This window comes from Hippoglossus hippoglossus, chromosome 17, assembly GCF_009819705.1.
Source record: "Hippoglossus hippoglossus isolate fHipHip1 chromosome 17, fHipHip1.pri, whole genome shotgun sequence".
NCBI classification, from domain to species: domain Eukaryota; kingdom Metazoa; phylum Chordata; class Actinopteri; order Pleuronectiformes; family Pleuronectidae; genus Hippoglossus; species Hippoglossus hippoglossus.
The window spans coordinates 15,027,806-15,046,503 of NC_047167.1; the positions used below are offsets into that span (position 1 = coordinate 15,027,806).

The window sequence follows — 18,698 nt, forward strand, 5'->3', positions numbered from 1 at the left end:
GGGAATAATTCATGGATCTTGAATAAAACATTTAGGCATTTGTAGAGAACTGTGTGTGAAATTTGGTGCAGCTTGATGGAATATAAGGGGACTGTTGGGCTGTAGCAGAGGTGAGTGCTGTTCTAGTTTTTAAAGACATATGAACATAGTCCACATGGTTGTGATGAAGATGGGAGTGCGGTCTATTTCAATAATGATGACACCTATGTTGTAGGCACACAAAGGTATGTTCTTGCTTGTTTGTTTTCCACCAATCCCTGGGATCGATGTGGAAGGGGGGGGGGGCACATGTTCTTGCTGTTCTGCTTGATTCAATTCATGTCCATTCTGTCCATTTCGTAAACCTTGCCAAACAGGAGCGTGATATCAAGAACACAGAGCAGTATTTTATGTTTTTTTTGGCCGACAGCTCAGTTTGATTAAACTTTATGAGTCGAGAACCCCAGGTAATAAATTACAGTAGATCCAAGGACACTTCCACATTTAAAAAGCAAACATTTTCATTCTAAATTAAAAGAAAATGGAAATTCTCTCATGCACCATTAAAACACTACTCAGCTGTATGCCTACGATTTCTGAGTCCTGCACTATATCATTCAACTTCTGTAAAATCCCCATCAATCCCCCATTAGTTCTGCTCTGTGTCCAACTCTGATTGAAGTGCAGTGCATAACCAATATTGATGTTTGATCAGGAGGCTTTGGAATACTTTGGAGTGCAGTCGCCCCTTTTTTTACTTCAGGTACACCATGGAAGAAAGCAATGGTCTGAGATACGCTGTGATAAAGTCTATTTTTTGGGATAATTTCCCCCCTGCTGACTTTCAGCAGTACTTTTAGAATAAATGAAGGTGAAAACAAGATTATTTATGGCCTGAGCTTCAGCTAAAGAGACACACTCACAGTAGAGGTCACTGCAAATGGGTTCACACAAAGACGTTACATTTAATTTGGCAGGGAATTCCCTGATGGAAAATGTCCTTGGAGCAAAGACTTTGTCCACTTCGTGGTTGATAACATGCAAATCTGCTAAATCAATGCAACATCGTTTTTGATATACAACTGCTAATGCAACTATAGAAACAACAGATGCTTAATATTAACCAATATATATTTATTTAAGTTGTAGAGGACGCTCCAAACACATTTTTAAACTTCAACAGAATGACAAAAACATGGATGCTGGGGTCTTCCTTACCAGATGTAGGACAGCATCAGCAGCAGGGGGCAGATGATAATAGCTTGAAGTACCTGCCAGTCGCGGCAGAGGTACGCCATCCCGGGCATCAGCAGCTGACCTCCCAACACCACGAAATTGGCCACCATGGTCATGGAGAAACGCCACGCTGGCAGGCACAGCTCGATCCCTGGTAGAGAGAACACAAACAGAGGACGCAAAAAATGAGAGGGTGCATGTTTTTAAATCAGGTTTTCAATGAGGGACAAAGATGAAACGGGCATATTTCACAGATTTCTTGTCAACATCACACCAGTAAGAGTAAAGAGAGAGAGTAAAGAGAGCACTGGAATTGAATGATTTAATTTGTCCCCGTGCTGAAGGAAACAGAGCAGAGTTGATATCGAAACAGAAACATCTCCTCTGAGAAGGTGAGGCAGAGACGCATGTATCCCGACAGGGATGATTCTGACTAAGAGTTTTATGTGGTTCTGATGCACCACAGACACACACTCACAGACATACAGTCATTCCTTGGTCATCGATCCGCATGACTACTAATGTATTTATACTGTGACTTTTAACACATTCTACTATACAAGCGTGGGAGCCAGTGCCTCCTCAGTCAAAAGAGAAACAGAAAATGTAGGTCGCTTAGGGCTGGAAGTGAATTAAGAGAATAGTATTGTGCATAAACTTTGATAAGTTAAAACTGTTTTCTTTTTTTAATGTAAAGTATTTAATATAAAAAAATTTTTAAATAGTTGCAAAGAAATGTAATTGAGACTCAATATTTTTACTGTTATACTGTTTGGCCATAAACTGGAAACTGAAATTGGACTTGGAATTGTGGGGAAACTTTTCTGACATTTTATTGATTAAATGTTTAATTGATTGTTTCAACAAAAAAAAAACATCAACAAGAGTGTGAGTGAGAAATATAGGTCAATTTTAGAATGAAACGTCGTGTAAATAAAGGCCACAAATCAGCATGTACAGTTGTTGTTCAGAAACAGTACACAGACCATGACAGAAGGCCGCTGTCAGAGTGAACTCAGCAGAAAGAGCTTCCTTGTGCTCATTTCTCCTCTATCAGAATGGCACTGATTCATTCACCCGGTCATTAACATGCACCCCACACTGGCAGCCAGCAACCACAGACACCCCAGCCCTTTAGTTACTGCAGTGTAGTGGATGGCATCACATCAAACCACAGAAAGTGAAAACTACTGTATCGCTGCCTTTCTCCGTCACGCCCAAATCTTTTTGTCCGACTTCATTCATCCCCGTTTGTTATACATCACTGCTTCTTTTTCCTAATGGCTCCTGTCTGCCTCCCAGGAATGTTGAGCACTCTCCAGATCGGCCTTTCAAGGTGACGGGGCCAGCGCATTACAGTGGGTGTCAGTGGCCCCGCTTCATTCCAGTAGAAAAGACCGGAATTTCAATTAGGACTTGCCCCCTTCTGAGGACATGAATAATGCTCTCTGTTCACAGACACTATCGCAGCTGGAATGACAGAGCCAATGAGCGGAGAGCAGGGCGATGGGTGCAAGACCTGCTGAGTTTGAACCAACTAACCTCAAAACTCCTTCCCTGTGCGGCGCTGGGAGAAAGGCGGCAGTTCGCTAGTTATGGAACACATGGGACTTGAATTTTTCGGTTTTGTATAAGACATCATGTGCTCCAAACAGGCCACTGCATTGTGCCTGGAAATCCTATATGGTGAGCTATGTCGAAATGCTCTCACACAGTTAGATGCAGTGATGAAGCAGAACAAACTAGAGCACATTGATATATGTTAATATGAAAATAAGGATGCATTCTGTATGAAATATGTTTTCTCGATTGAACTTCAGAGTGAGCACAAGAGGCCATGGAAATGAAAGGAAGCCTGAGCTCCTTACTCCTGGTGACCCTAATCCTCCACAACCCACTAGATCAGCATTCTCACAATGCCCTGCTGCAGCCTGTGTCCTACAGACATGAATCGACCAATAACTAATCTGACGTCACATGCAAGAAACTTGCCAAAGATACTAAATAACATGCTAAGTCTCTGTAGCGACAAAACAACTGGGACCCATTAAAACGCACATCTGAAAGGCATTTACTCTACAGGATGTTTAAATGACATCATTAACGAACAAGCCAATAGCCAATTAATAGTAACGATAATCCCTAAAGAAGCTTAAGCTGGTTTGCTGACTCGGGCAAAACAGGAATATGAAGTACGCTCTCCGGTGCATGCCACAGTAACTCACAAGCCTTCTGTCAAGTACACAGCTCCGTCAAGGAGAACCATTGTTTAAGAAGTGAAAGATGTCCACTAAAGGCACTCGGAACAGCCATTCCCACAGGCTAATGGCATGACCTTCTACTGGTCACATGAGGTCCTCAAGGCCCCATGCTACAGTTTCACTGGCTAATCCAGGATCACTTGATCTGAGAAGTAGAAGTAGAGAGGCATTTCTCGAAACTGAAAGATAAAAACAAAGATTTGTTTGCTAGGATTCACTTTAATGGCTTTTCAGTCCACATCTGGACCTACAGGCCTAGGTAAAAGCGAAGAGCAGTTGGATTATCGTCATTAGTCGTCTTCCCTCAGCTTTGTTCAACCAATTCTCTTCCCACATTTGATGGATGAGTTAAGGGCCGATCACACAGAGACCCGTCGCTAGAAACACAGCGCTAGCAAAACTTTTTTTTTTTGTGCAAATGCATTTCGACCATCCAACAAGCACTTTGGTCAAAACATAATAATGCCTTAATACGTCACTCCGAAAACATGGGTCTTTCATCTGTTTGACATCTGGTGACTGTGACGACAAAAGCGTATTAATCATATAATGTTCACATGTGTTTAACTTCTCCACAAACTTACTCAGGACTAGTGCAAGTCTCGCTAAAGAAAATGTATTTAGTAAGCCCACAGGTCTGCTTCATCTTCTTGTGGCTGGACTGTGTGGGGCTCACCCATGCTTTACTGAGTAGGTGTGGCACCACTGTTGTTTTATTAATACACTGTTAAAGCTCTACACCTTTAAAGCTGTGGTCACAGATGGAGAATGTCTAATGAGACCAAGCTCAATTCAGTCATACGCAAATAGCTGCTGACGAGTTTTTTAAGAAACCTCCTCTTGAGTGACAGGCCAGTGCCGCTTTGTCAGCAAATAGCTTTTTCCTGATTAGGAACTAATGAACCCTGGTCTTCGACTGTAGATCGAAGAGGGTTTGTGTCGAGGAAAAACTGCATTCTCTGTAGAAAACCGTGATCCCATAGGAGGAATCAAACATTGTGTATAGCGTTGTTCAACCCACAGTTAGTGAGGGAAGTCTCTGAGAGGAGGACACTTTGCTCTTACGGTACATAATCATCCAAGAAGCCGTGGCAGAAGGCCACTGTCCTGATGGAGCATGAGGAGACTTAATCTGCTGACAAGGACAAAGGCTTTTGTCAGGTCAATTAAAGGTCATGTAGAATGGATTTCTCTGCCCGGGGCATTTGTTTTCAAGTTGGCATGCTGAGAAGATTCTATACTGATGGCACATTGAGTGTCCATATGGGCATGAACTAACTGTACTTTATTTGCAATCCCTGTTAGGGCTATGTGATATGACATAATACATATAATAACATGATAAAAACAAATCCTTTTGATTCACATTCTTCTTTATCATTAATTATGTTGTGTCACTTGTCAAATTAAGACGATTTGTAATTTGGATACCCACATGCATTTTTCCACACTATACAGAATGGGGTCATTCCAAAACCCAACAAAACAAAGAGCTAGTTCTGTTGCATGGGTGTAGTTTGGCTATGAAAAGTCTGAGAGGGGTCCGAAAACCATACATTGCGAATTATGCCACAAACTGGTCCCCACAATAGACTCCAATAACCTCTTTTACCACCCATGAAAGAATCATGTCAAACAGTAGGGCGAGGGTCCACAAATAAGAGCCACAAGTACAGATGACTGCTCAACACAAACCCCAAACTCGGATGTTGAAAGAGGCTTTTGTCCGTAGCACATCATCTGGCAAAGAATCATCAAGATGGAAGGAGATAACAGTCGACACTACAGCTGAACATTTGTAAAGACCTAAGATACATGGTTGAGAATAGGTAGTAAATAATGATATGTGGATATAAAAATACATCTCTCGAGATGACATTTTTTGTCATGTAGCATGGCCCTAATGTACCATATGACTTCCATAGATACATTTAACCCTTTGTTTACAACATACACTATATATAAAGATAGATGGATGACCCATCTCCACTTCTGTGCTTTCGTCATAACTTACAGCCAGTAGTGATCGTGGTGTGAAGCCTCTGTATCAAGATTTTGTCAGAACACTTGCTCGACCAATCGAGAGTCAGTCTCAGCTAACAATCATGACATTTCACCCCAGTTTAATAGCATCAAATGACCAATTCAAATCTAAATTAACACATGGACTTATATCAGTGTGATACGAACCGTCAAAAATGACAGAAACAATATTTGAGAACTTTATTAAACATGTACTTTAACTTTATATCTTGGTCCACGTCTCATCCATGAACATGGAGAAGGCAGAGTTTTATGATCTAGAGTGCAGGCAGCCACCAGGGGGCGATTAAGATGATTTGACTTCTCGTTTTGGGAGCCTTTATGTTGTCAATCTTTATAAATTCAGTCTGAGGTTTATATACAGTGGGGTCCAAAAGTCCAAGAGCTCTTTCCCCATTCACTTGAATGGAAGAGCAGTCTCAGACTTTTGGACCCCACTGTATACAGACTGATTGTGTTGGCCCATGTATATCCTGAGGTATCGTCGCTCCTTCCAAGCAATGAAAAGGAGCCATTCATTAGTCTCTTATCTGGATCTCAACTATCCAAGACTGGCCACACTTTCTGTTGATCTGTGCGAGGTGGAAATTTCATCGATCCAACCACAAGTAAAACACAAACATTTTTTGAATAATGTTTCCGTGTGAGTGTGTTTCTATGACCTGAACCGTTCCTACCCCCTCTTCCACCCACACACAGCACAGACCGAAGCTATCGTCTGAACAGGAAACAGAGTGACTGATGAATAGTTTGCTCTTTGACGCAAATAAGAATAAGCCCTGTGTTTCCTTAACACGCCAAAGTCATCAGTCTCACCCAGAGAAGATCTGAAACAGCATTCATTTCTTTTCACACACATCAGAGGAGAGTGCAAAAGTTGGCCAAGCTGATTTGGCCAATCACTGGACTTCACTCAGGAATTTGCAGTGTGAGATAACTTGAGGTTATGTCATGCAGTGCATCTTTCGCTGCAACCTTTTCTTTGACAAGGGTTAAAAATTAGAAGGGAAATTTGAAGCATGACCATTGGTTGAAAAAAAAGAACAAATGTAGGATGTACAGCAAATGTAGCTGAATGTTACAGTGGAGGAAGTCTGCTGAGCGGCCAAAAACGCAAACTCTGCACAAAAGGGAACTTTAGCCCAGCTCATAGGAAAAAACTGACTCTGCACCTTAACCCATATATCAGCAGAGGGGCAGAGCAGATTGTGGGGAAGTAAGAGGACGGTTCAATCAGGGTATCATGGAAAATACCACTTTTCGGCCGAGAAGAAGCATTTGCTCTTTCTACACAGCACAGTCCCACCTTGTCTTCCTTTCAGGCCTTAGCAGGGTTCATCTGATGACAGTACAATATCTCCGCAGTGGTGTGAGGCGGACCTGGCTGCTGTCCTACGGGAGGCATAAAGCCATATGGTGGGGAATGAAAAGCTTGTCTCTTCAGAGTCCAGATCTGGCACACACTACTTAGCTCAGTGCAGACTTGAGTGATACATCCATCAATGGAAAACACAACAACAGAGAGTAAGATGGGCAAGGAGAGGAGAAAGGCAAACAGATAATGCTGTCCGTCAGGCTGTACCAACAAATAGGGAAGCTGACATTGACACAGAGAAGGCCATTTATAGATGAATACACACGGAGCTTCCATCTTTCTGTGCTGCCCCCTCCACTTCATCTGTGTGCAGAGAGATTAATACCTGTGGGCTCCACTGAGAGAAAGCACCTCATTACAGGCAACACATGGTACAGTGAAGAGGACTTTGCTTTGAGGCTCATTAATACTCAACGTTAGATACACATACAAAAAACAGACGGACCCTTCTCTCTGTACTCTGCAATAATTTTGTCTGTATTCCGTACACGTGTTTTAAAAGCTAATGGACACGGACAAAACAGACAAAATGGAGCGGTACAGCTGCAAATCATGAGGGGCAGTGTAGTCAATAGTTCAAGGGAGAAGATCAGAGTTTGCGACTACAGGCATCTATATAATGTTACAATGCCTGGTCTCAGGGACAAACAGATAACAACGCGGCCACATTGGCCTCTTTCGTCAGAGGAACATTATCACAACCTCCCCCACTGTCGCCAAGTTTGTTGTTTTGAGAAACACTCAACTCACGCTGCCCTTTAGTGGATGTAATGCTTAAAGGTGCGGTGGGTAAGTTGTTTCTGAAACACTTAAATCATATTTGTTGAAATCTTCATGCTGCAGTTGCCATTAATAAATAAAGTCTAGTAAAAGAAACAAATAAAAGCTGGTGTCTGTGTGTAGTGTAGCCTACTCTTGCTAGCTTTTCCAGGATTACCAACCCTAGCTTTAACAAACCTACATACCAACATGAAGGATCTGTGCAGTGAAGGTTACATAGTTTGAAAATAGACATATCCATTTGCATTAGTAAAGGCAGCAGTTTGCGTACAGGTACCTGAAGAACACACAACCATAAAATACACAATCTTATGTCATATCAGATAAAATGTCACATGACCTAATATAAAAAAAAAAAAAAGGGGAAATGCTCTCAGGGGACATTACATACTGATATGTGCTGTAGTTCGAGCCCCCATGCAATCCTATCTCTCCACATACACAAACTGCTCTACTCATTTCATCCGTGCACACCAGACCCCTAGTTTCTTAAAACAACAAATGCTTCCAGCTGTTTTACTTCCTCTACCTGCTTCAAGTATTACCGTTTAGATTTATATGGATTTTAAATGTTTTCTTTTAATGTGTTCATGTAATAACTGTTAATCTCAGGCTGTGCCAGAGGGGCCGTAAACTCAGGAACAGTCCACGTCAAGGTTGAATGGATTTGTTCCGAAGCATCACATGACCATAGCAGGACCGCCAAACTAATGGGTATAACAGTGTTGCAATATATACTTTAAACATTGAAGTGTCCTCCTATGTAAGGTAATAACTAACTCACCAACATCAGCAGCAGTCAAATTATAACTTTAAATCATCTTTGAAAATCTTTGACACAAACCGTTATGGAAAAGAGCATTAACGTACTTCTCATACCACATTCCCTTCTCTGTGTTCCTGGTAAACGGTTGTCTGCTGTTTGCGTTCATGTTCCTGACCACTGCCCATACTAGTCCAGTTCAGAGGGAGTGACAGCAAACACCAACCACACAAATCGATACAGTGCATGTGTGTGTGTCTGGAGCAAAATCTCCATATTGACACAAATGCACAACAATCTCTTGACGACATTTTTTTGTCACTTTCTCTAAATTTATAAGCCCCATCATTTTCTACAGACGCAGTGACTGGAATTATTAACAAAATCCAAGTTGTTTATATATGCAAGGTGCATTTTAGCCAGAACTCAACCACAGTGCTAAATCAACATGGGAAACATGGCAATTAGTGCAGGCTGTGGTTTGCTTATCGGTATTTTGTGGTGCATAGTAACAGGTGAGGTTTGCGCTGTATTGACACTGGTAAGAAGGCTACTGTTTTTAGAGCAGCAAAGAAGAAGTGATACCCAGTAGTGAAGCGTTAGTCAGAGCTAGCTATAATGTCAGCAATATTACATGCTGTCCAAAAAGTTAAATGATGGCGTGCACTTGATGCAAGACTCCAGTTTCAAGCTATTTTAAGGAAGTAACATTTGTGTTTTCCAAGATTTTATTTATTCAATTTTCAGTTGTGATTGTCAAACTGATAGGCAGCTAGTCAAGGTATCAGAATCAGTATCGGGAAGGAAAAGATGGTTTTGGAACATTTCTTCAGTCTTGTAAATCTTGACCAATGTATTGATATTTCTTAATCTCATGTACTGATAAATCTGAACATGATATAGTAAAGTATAGTGTCCAATAGATGTAAGAGATCTCTTTTATGAAAAGACAAAGTATAGAAATAGTCATTGGCGAGATTAAGCAGCACCACAGAAATAGTAGAAGATGAAGATCCACCATTAACGATAACTTTCTGTCATCGAGATCATCACACACACGGAGCAGTCACGAGCATGTGGGTCAAAGGTCACTGACTGGAAAGTCGCGAAGCTCTTTATGATGCATGACCCCAGAGAATCATGTGGTCTGCCTCTTGTTTCCCACTCTGTGTATGTCCACTGTCTCTCTCTTTACAAGGCTTTCGCTCTCTGAGACACATGCACACACCCGTCGCATGTAGAGACATGCCACCTCATATTCAGTCATTGGGAGTGAGCAAGCACTCCACTTAAAGATGTGTTTAAAGAGCGTTGGAATTTCATGTACTTCTAAAAAGTAAACATCATATGAGAAATTAAAAAGGTGCAAGTTGAAACACAATAAGGCCAATGCAATAATAGTTGTAGAAAGAAGCCGCACTTTAAATTATAGTGTGTACTTTTGTCTCTCTAATAGCGCTAATCAGATATTTGCTGTAAATGGACACCTCAGGGGGGGAAATAAAAAATCGGTCTGAGAAAAACAACAGATTTCAGGCCCAGAGAGCTGACGGGAGAGCACGATACAACCTGTACAAACAAAGAGCGAGCGAGCTCTGGCCCACTGCCCCACAGCACAGTCACCCCGTCTCAAGCTGATCACAAAATTCTCACACAGCGCGGAAGGCTAGCATGACTCAGCTCGTTGATGTGCTGTGTGTGTTTGTATGTGGGGGGGATTGGGGATGGGTTGAGTTGGGAGTGTTTGCTGTGGACCAAAAAAAAAAAATTGCATTAGTGAGCGGAACCATGATGCTGAGCTATATGTACTCTGAGCCTTTCCTGGTGCTGGGCTGCTAAGAATGCACACTGATGGAGCACTGAGGTATAAATAGCAGCTCTGGATCAGATGACTTTCTATAGCTATCTGTTTTGCTGCTCTGCTGGTAATCCTACTGTGCAGCCAACGTGGTATAGATGCATTAGCTTTATACGTGAAACAGTTTAATGTTAATATGCAGGAAAGCTTTTATTTGGGATGGTGGTGCAATTGCCCCTTCAGTCACCCTCAGAGGTGAAAAATCTTGCCCTCTCTCTCTCCCTCCTGCAGTTTCCACATTCCTCCCAGTTTTCATGTTCCTCTTTTTTTCCCCTCACGGTCATCGCTGGTCCCCTTTCTCTTTTTCCCCCCTCTTTGTCTGAAACCAACCCGCCACCAAATCTCTTTTCGGACTTTCTTTGTCGTGGTTAACGTCAGGAGGTGGGTTAAGTGTCACATCATATCAGCCACGTTTCGCCCTGCACTGGGCTCCAGTCCAACTTGGGTAGTAGCTGCGCAAAAATGCCCACGCTCTTAAAAAGAAGGGGCTTACCCACGTCCTCAATGGATTTCCTGATTGATGCCTGCATGGATCAATGAAGGGTCAGAAAGGTCCTGTCTTCTAATTAGTGTATTAACGTACAATGCCCGTTCTAAACCTGCCTGTTTGGAACGGGCTGTTTGCTTGACCTGTGCTGATGCTGGTTGCAGCTTTTCTTTCTGGAACTGTAAAAGTGGCCTGCAGTATTTGAGCTGCACAAAGAGCTGTTCACCTCTTTAATCAAAGTTTGGTGAAGCTCGACTCAGTACGCAGAACCAGAATGCACGATTGTGGTGATTGACAACACCACTTACATTAATGAGTCCCAGCCGCCACTGCTACAGAGCGCTGGTCACTTGTTTATTCAAAGTTTATTGGTATTGAAAGTATTGTGTTTCCAAATTGCAAATTGCACATACAAACAGATTTCTGGAATTATTAGAGAGACCAAACAGAAAATCACAGTAATCTCATTATTATTTTCTAAACTAAAATGATCTTATAAAGTGGCATCCATGGCTTCAAGATGCACGAACTAAGACCTAATTGATGAGAAAGGGGGATTAGTGTAACCTCTTCTGCAGTGGAAACAGGGATTAGCCTCAGACTTTCCTTTGTGAGCAGAGTCAAACAAAGCAACACACAAAGGAGGATCATGTGTTTTCTTATGGTACATGCATACACGTCACATGACTGACACGGTGTCAAGACTAAGATGCATATTAGCTTTGCTAAACTCTTTACCATGTTGCCAGCTCTCGTGCGAACGCATTTAATACCCTGAACCTTGAAATAAAAAGGATTGATTCTCTGCAGTAATGTGTTATTGAACGACTGTGCTCCTTCTCTTGGAGCGGCTCAAGTGGAGTTTTGTCAATACGCAGTGTGGCTACAGGGCAAATATCATGTGACAGGGGCCGCACATGATCTGAAGTAAGGGTGACAGTATAGCAACACAAAACCTATACAAATATGCAAAGCTCCAACAAATATCATTCCAGCTAAGCCCTGCTCAGGCTGACTTTCCACAGTGCTACAGCAAACTGTTCTTGGACAGATATTAGTTATACATATATATATTTCATGAGTAACTGAAATAAGAAAAACTGGAGCAAGAACTACAAAAGGGGAAATATAATGGACAGATTGGAAGATGGTCTGTGTCTGACTGGTTTTATGCTTCTTAATTGGGGAATTTGTAGTGGAATATCTGAAGCAAAGAACCGTGAAGATCCTTTGTTTGCTGTTGATGCAAATGGGTCAATTTTAGTTTTCTAACCAGACTCCACAATCCTGGTCCTAGGGTTTTAAAACAAGCCTAATTACCTCTAGAGTTTATTTTCTTTAAAGCTAGAGAAACTTTAAACGTGATATTTCAGATATTTTTCCTGTCATCTGAGCCATTTCTCAAATACAAAGGAATAGAATATCATTGTAGAGGGTACAGTGTTGCATCAACCTTTCATAAAGTATCTCAGTACAGAGAAGAACATCAATAAAAATGTCCGTGACAACTACATTTACTCTGCAATCAGTGAATTTTAGTTTTGTAGATTGAACGCTGGAATAGCAAACGCAGAATTTTAAAATAGGGAAGAATATAATAAGGAAGAGAATAGCAGAGAGCTGGGGGCAGGGAAGGTAGCATTAAAAAGTAGACTGAGAAAGGAAGAGGAGAAATAACAAAAGTTGTAAAAAATAATAATGAGAAGGAAGTAAAGAGGAAGATACAAGGTTAAAAAAACAAAACTACTTTCACAATGATCGTACCCTCAAGACATACGTGTGTGTGTATGTGTATGTACATATTTGGAATGCAGCCCTGCTACAGTAAAGCCCTGCTGCTGTAGAAACAGATATATTCAAACAAATACACATGTTGATTCTTAAATGGTCAAATCCTGCTCAGATATTCAACCATTTGAAGGCGTTTTCGTATGCTTACATATTTCTGCCTTTAACATACACTTTAAATGCACATACACAGTATTTGTACGTCAATTCTAAGCTGAATACTGTAGCTAAACAATTTGTCTTGCTTTTTTGTTTTGTGGTAATTGAATATGATAATAATAATAATAATAATAATAATAATGCAAAAAAAAAAAAAAAAGCATCTAACATAAGCTTGTTTGGTAGAAATGCAAATACATCTTAAATGCCTCTTATTATGAAATCCCTCCCCCTTCTATTGGGCTTGAGAACCACTGATTTATTGAACCATAAACTGTCGGCTAACGTGAAAACAATGGAGGGTAATGTCGAGTTCATTTCAATTTGATAAGACAAAGCTACTGTACAGTTTAACTCTGGGCCTTTGCCTCCTGCCGCGCCCTTTTTCCTTTGTCCTGGGACTCAACGGTCTTTCTGTTCAGGGAGCGGGGGCAGAGCCTTTCAGGGTGTACAGTGTAGAGAAAATGACAAGGACCCCGGGGGCCCCTTCCCTCATCATCTCGCCCTCCACCTTTGCGACCCCCCTCTTCACTGGTCAATTACTGCGGCCAAGAGGCTATTAAGGATCCATAGCTGAGACGAGAATGTGCATCTGCTGCGAGGCCAATTATCAGGATGCTATCAAAAAAGTCTGTTCCCTCCCCGCGCTTTGGAACCTGACGCGCAACATTCCCACAGAACTAATGATTTAAGCCTTTACGGTGCCGAGAGAAGGTCACGTCAACGGAGAGGATTCATCTCCACCAGCATCAGAGCCGCTGCAGACTCTTCCTGCAGTGATGAGGGAAGCTACACAAGTTACCACTCCTTCTGTCACTTTCAGATTATTGATTAGCAGCAAAAAGGATTAAATCTCTGTAAAAGACTTGCTGGGGCTGCACCTAAATGAAAATTTAAGAGTAAACTTCAAGGTTATGGGGGATTGCAGTTTCTCGGTAGTGAGAATTTATCAGGACAATGGCAGTTTGACTTATTAAACGTGAGGAGGTCACTGCAAAACAATAACTCTTCTTTTGGCTGAATGCTAACCTCAGCATGAGACAAGAAGGGGAATAGCTGTTTGATCAGTTTTGTCAGGTGGCTAGTGACAGCTCAAACAATGGGAGGATATGTGGGATTAAGAGTAGAGGTATAGACTAAATATTTTTTTTTAATAATAAGTTAAACATTATATATTTTAAGTGCGGAAGATATAACGCTGTGAGAGATTTTGGCTAAAGGGGTGAAATTTGTTATTTATATCTCATTTTTAATTATATGGGGACGTGATATATTATATTAAAGTATTTACTCAGCCCGAGCAAGGGAAACCGCACCTTGCCGTCCAACAAGAGCTCCTCTTACTTCCTGGCCAGGGTCTCAAACAAACAAGTTTGACCCAGAGGTTATTTCTGCATCGCTGCTGAGGCCATTTGTTGTGAGCACCTCTGTTTAGTGCAAACATTAAATCCAGGAACCCTCTACAAAACAGAAACAGAGGGTTTCAAAGGGTTTAAATGCTACGTGAAGGTCCTGCAGCAAAATACAGCACCAAAGACAATACTTGGTTATTCAATGTACACAGTCAACATAGATGTGCAGAACCCAGAGGAGAACATGGAGAAGAAAAGTAATGTGCACGGATTTACGAATTTGTCTCACAAATCAGTCCCAATTCATCGTAGATAAAAACTTTACATTGCCTTCCACTTGTATTACTTGAAGCTGCCTCGCTGTCACTTCTGTCTGCTTGCAAAAACAATCAATCATTTTAGTTTTATATTCTTCAAGGGCCACATTAATATATCAAAGACATATATCACACTACTGTTTCTAATGTGACGGTTGGAACTGCTTCTCTTTGGCAAGGCATCTCGTGTATGATGGTGGTGATGATGATGATATTACACACAGCTAACTAATCCTAACCCACACACAAAATGGCCGGTTGAGAGGTATTTTCTTAAAATCGGTTGTTCCATCACAGGCCACAGAGAGAAAAACTGGAAATTGCCCTTTTTCCAGTATCTTGTGCTGCATCAGTAATCTGCTCTGCAACGAGGACGCTGACATTACATGGCACTAAATCTCCATCTGCAAGCAACGTGGCAATTTCCCCATCGGTGTGAGATGCTAATAGATAATGTTAAACCACCGCCTTAAGCAGTCGGCTTAATATGGCTTTAATGTAGGTAGGTAAAGTTGAAGTGGATCTAAATGTCAAGCCATTTTGTTGCCATCATGTTCCCTTCCCTTCACTGTGTTTTATCCGATCTCCTACAGCACAGTGTGTTTGAGTGCATACCAATTTCCAGTCTAGCACTGTTGTCGGTGCACTCACCAGAATCACCTGAGAAGCGAAAGAAACGCGCCGCACAGCCATTCAAAGACGGCCATTTACACCTGTGTTCATAGAAAATGAACACAGGGCTTTTAGCTGAGGGTTCAACACTTACTGAGGACGTAGAGAGAGAGCATGATTCCTGCCAGACAGAAGCCCTCAAAGAACCGCAAGGTGCTGTACATGGGAACGTTGACGGAGAAGGCCACAGTCAGACCGAACACCAGCATGAACAGCACCGATATGATCAGCACTGGGTGACGGCCAAACCTACGGAAAAAGTCAAATAACAAAATTGATTATTGATACTTTTAATGCGGTAAATACCTTTTCTATCTGTAAAAGTTAGTGTGAATGAACTTAGTTGGAAATCTCACCAGTCAGCCAGGACTCCAAACACCAGGTATCCAAAGATGGATCCCACCAACAGAGAGAACTTTGCAATATGGACTTTCCATGCTGAGTCACACACCAGACTCCACTGTGAAGACAAATAAACAGAGGCATTAGTTCCGAGAAATCAATGCTGGGTAAAGAAAAGAAAATGGAAGTGAAAGATAAATATAATGTTTAAGGGTGAGTCATTTTAGTCTCTTGACTATCCCTCTCTGCTTGGTCTGTCTTATTTATGAGACCGTCTGGCCATAACTGCTTTCCCATTCAAGTAAATATCAAGTAAACATCAACGTGATATTCCCTCATCTCCGTTATTCCTCCAACTATTACTTTTCCTTTTTCATTTCTCCAAATATTATTTTACACAGAATATATCGCAGGCAGTTTTTATGTAATGCTGGGTAACTGTTAAATACAAATATAGTAAGACACTTATAATTTAGAGTTTCTCTGATTGAGTGACTATTCACATGGTTATTTGCTAATTTAGCACAAAACTTTTGGACTTACTTTTGAAAAATAAATGATGGGTCACATTTAGTGAAGTGTTTTCTATCACGTTGAGTTAGTGTGACTAAATCAAAAACCTTTACATTGAACTTATCTCAAAGTTAAACTTGTAGTTTCAATTGTGATTGAAATACATAAAGTCACCGTTTGTGAGTGCGAGTATAAAAAGGTACTATTTGTCATAATGAGTTAATGGGGTTTTCCTATGAAATGCATACATGGTAAATGTATGTTTGGGTTAAGGATCACGTATTTGACTTGTGCTGCCACTGTTTAGGCTGAACACTTGTTTATTCTCCTCAAATCAACATCAGGGATTCAATTATCTCTGTTAATGCCAATTATTTCCTCTGTTCAATTTAACAGGTGTGTATAATCTAAGTTGTTTTATTTCACTGTGTATTCGTTCCCCCTCTACAATGTGAAAAGATGGTATATCACCCTGTGTCTCTTCATGTTCTTTGCAGATTCAAACCCTCAGGTCTCGTAGACGGTAAACAATGCAGTGTGTGAATTGAGCAAGCCCTGACCTTTCCCCCCTACAGCAGTGTCAAGATGTGACAGACGGACCTCGTGCACACAAGCAGTGATCGTAAAGAGGTGCAGCAGCACACACGGAAATACAATTACCCAAAAATCATCTACACAAACCTTCCACATCGACTAACATTGACGTGTTTGATAAATGATCCTACTAGACTGGTTGATGCTGAGAGGAATACAATTCGAATGTCAGAGAGGAGGTGGATATTTGGGCTCTTTTTTGGCAACATATGCCTGCCAGGTGTCTTTGCTGAGAGACTCAACAGGAAGGAGCAGATATGGGCTAAGTCGTCATAGAAGGTGCATAGTGTATTGGAGTCAGATCAATGCTGACCTCAGATCTCTCCCATTTATACACCGCACCTTCTAAAACAATATAAGATAATTCCTTCAAATACGAAATGTTGTTTGTACATGTTTCAGTGAGGGGCTCTAACCTCCCATAACCTCAACCATAGTGACTTGTCCAGAATGGAACGCTCCAGGATTACCCAGAGCCACCCAGCCATCACATGATCCAGGCATGCCACTCATTCAGTATCGATGTCAACAGAGAAAAAGACAGTGGGAGGCAAACAAGTTCCTATTGCACAACCCCAGCAACACAAAAAAACAGTAGCTTCCCTCCTCCAGGAACTTGACAAACTGAATTTAAATTCTGAGTTCCAGCAGTGCACGCACGGATGACAGCGCAGCACAGACGTGTGCAGCTGACCACAGACAGATGACCAACGCCGACATTCTCAAGTCACATGACGCGGACTAAGCAGCGACGTCTCGTGAGTGGGGAAATGTGAGGCTAGATGGCCAGAGGATGTCAGGTTGGGATTCACCAGAGTATCATTAATGTGCCTCATTTGCCAATTTTCATGTATTATTAACCAGGTCTCTCTCCAGGCCAAAGGCTCTGACCGAGCTCATCATTAACGGGCTTCCGCTCTGCTATTAGCACGAATCAGAAAAAAAAAAAAAAAAGGACAGACCCTCAGCTACAGCCGAACAAAGAAATCCCAGCAAAGTGTGATTCAGTCTTAAGCATGAGTCAGATCCATGTAGCTCGTCTCCTATGCCCCCTATTATTTCTGCCAGTCGCTCCCTTGCTATTGTCCCGCTCATTTGGGAGTAATGAATAGATGTCAGTGTGCAGAGCCGGCTTGGACACGTATAAATCTAATAGCTGACGGAAAAAACGCAGAGCAATGCAGGGCCAAGAGAAAATCAGTTTGAAGTCACGGGGTGTCTGTCGACCTCTCTCAAAACGACCGGCCGCACCAGTTAGTCTACACCGTTGAGTCTCATTAGCTCCCATGAAGACGCTCTCCCATCTACAGCTGCACATTTCTGCACTCGTTGAACTAGAGGGGTGGTGGGTGGGGGTTTGAGAGGAAGGAGGGGTGAGGACGGGCGGGAGATGGATGAAAAGCACAGGGGGAGGCAAGAATAAAGATTATACAATGTCGAAGCAGAACATGCTAAAGAGATTGAGAGCAACGTAAAAAGAATAAAAAGGAAAGCACTGGGACGGGTAAGAAGCTGAAGAGAAGGGAGATGCTTAAAAATCCGTTGCGAGGAGAAGGCGGAAAAACACATGGAGAGACTGCTGCATAGTTACTGCCTAGCAACAGACCATCGCTGTGGTGATCAGACTCTTTCTGCTTCCAAGTGCAAGTTTTAGCACCAGTGCATCATCGAGAGGCTGAAATCTTATAATGTGGTTGTAGTGCAGGTGAAGGTAAAGGAGAATGAGTGAGAGCATGAGGATGAATCTTTACTACTCGTACTCATATTGCAGTTTTGTGGTAAAATAAAAAAGGAGAAAACTCCGCAGATATGAGGATATTGCCTGAAAATGTATTTATCTTAGTGCTCATGCAGCTGTAGCATTCTGATGAGAAGCAACGGCATGTTTGACAAGTTAAATTTCCCTGTAACCAACAGTGACAGATTGTGAAACAACAAACCTTTGTCAATCCATTATTCACTGTATTGTTTTGCTGGCAGCTCAGAACCTCCCACTACACATCTCTGTCACCACAGAGACTTCGAATGCATCAACAACCCACTGACACTCTTACAACATGAATTCCATAACACAGTCCTGAAAACAAACTTAAACCAAGGCCAAGGGTCAGGCACCCCCATACTGCTCAGCCCTCCCTGTTACAAAACAGCACTTATCAGAAACAAGCATGTACCACAC

The 18,698-nt window shown here is 41.8% G+C and overlaps 1 protein-coding gene across 1 annotated transcript in view; it reads right to left on the reverse strand.

Moving 5' to 3' along the window:
* slc22a23 (solute carrier family 22 member 23) overlaps positions 1–18,698 on the reverse strand; it is a 37,270-nt gene that overhangs the window by 13,996 nt on the left and 4,576 nt on the right. The window contains exons 2-4 of the mRNA XM_034613430.1: positions 15,427–15,530; positions 15,165–15,319; positions 1,198–1,366 (exon numbers count right to left, since the gene is read on the reverse strand). Coding sequence (XP_034469321.1) covers positions 1,198–1,366; positions 15,165–15,319; positions 15,427–15,530 — 428 coding nt within the window. The remainder of the gene's footprint in view (positions 1–1,197; positions 1,367–15,164; positions 15,320–15,426; positions 15,531–18,698) is intronic.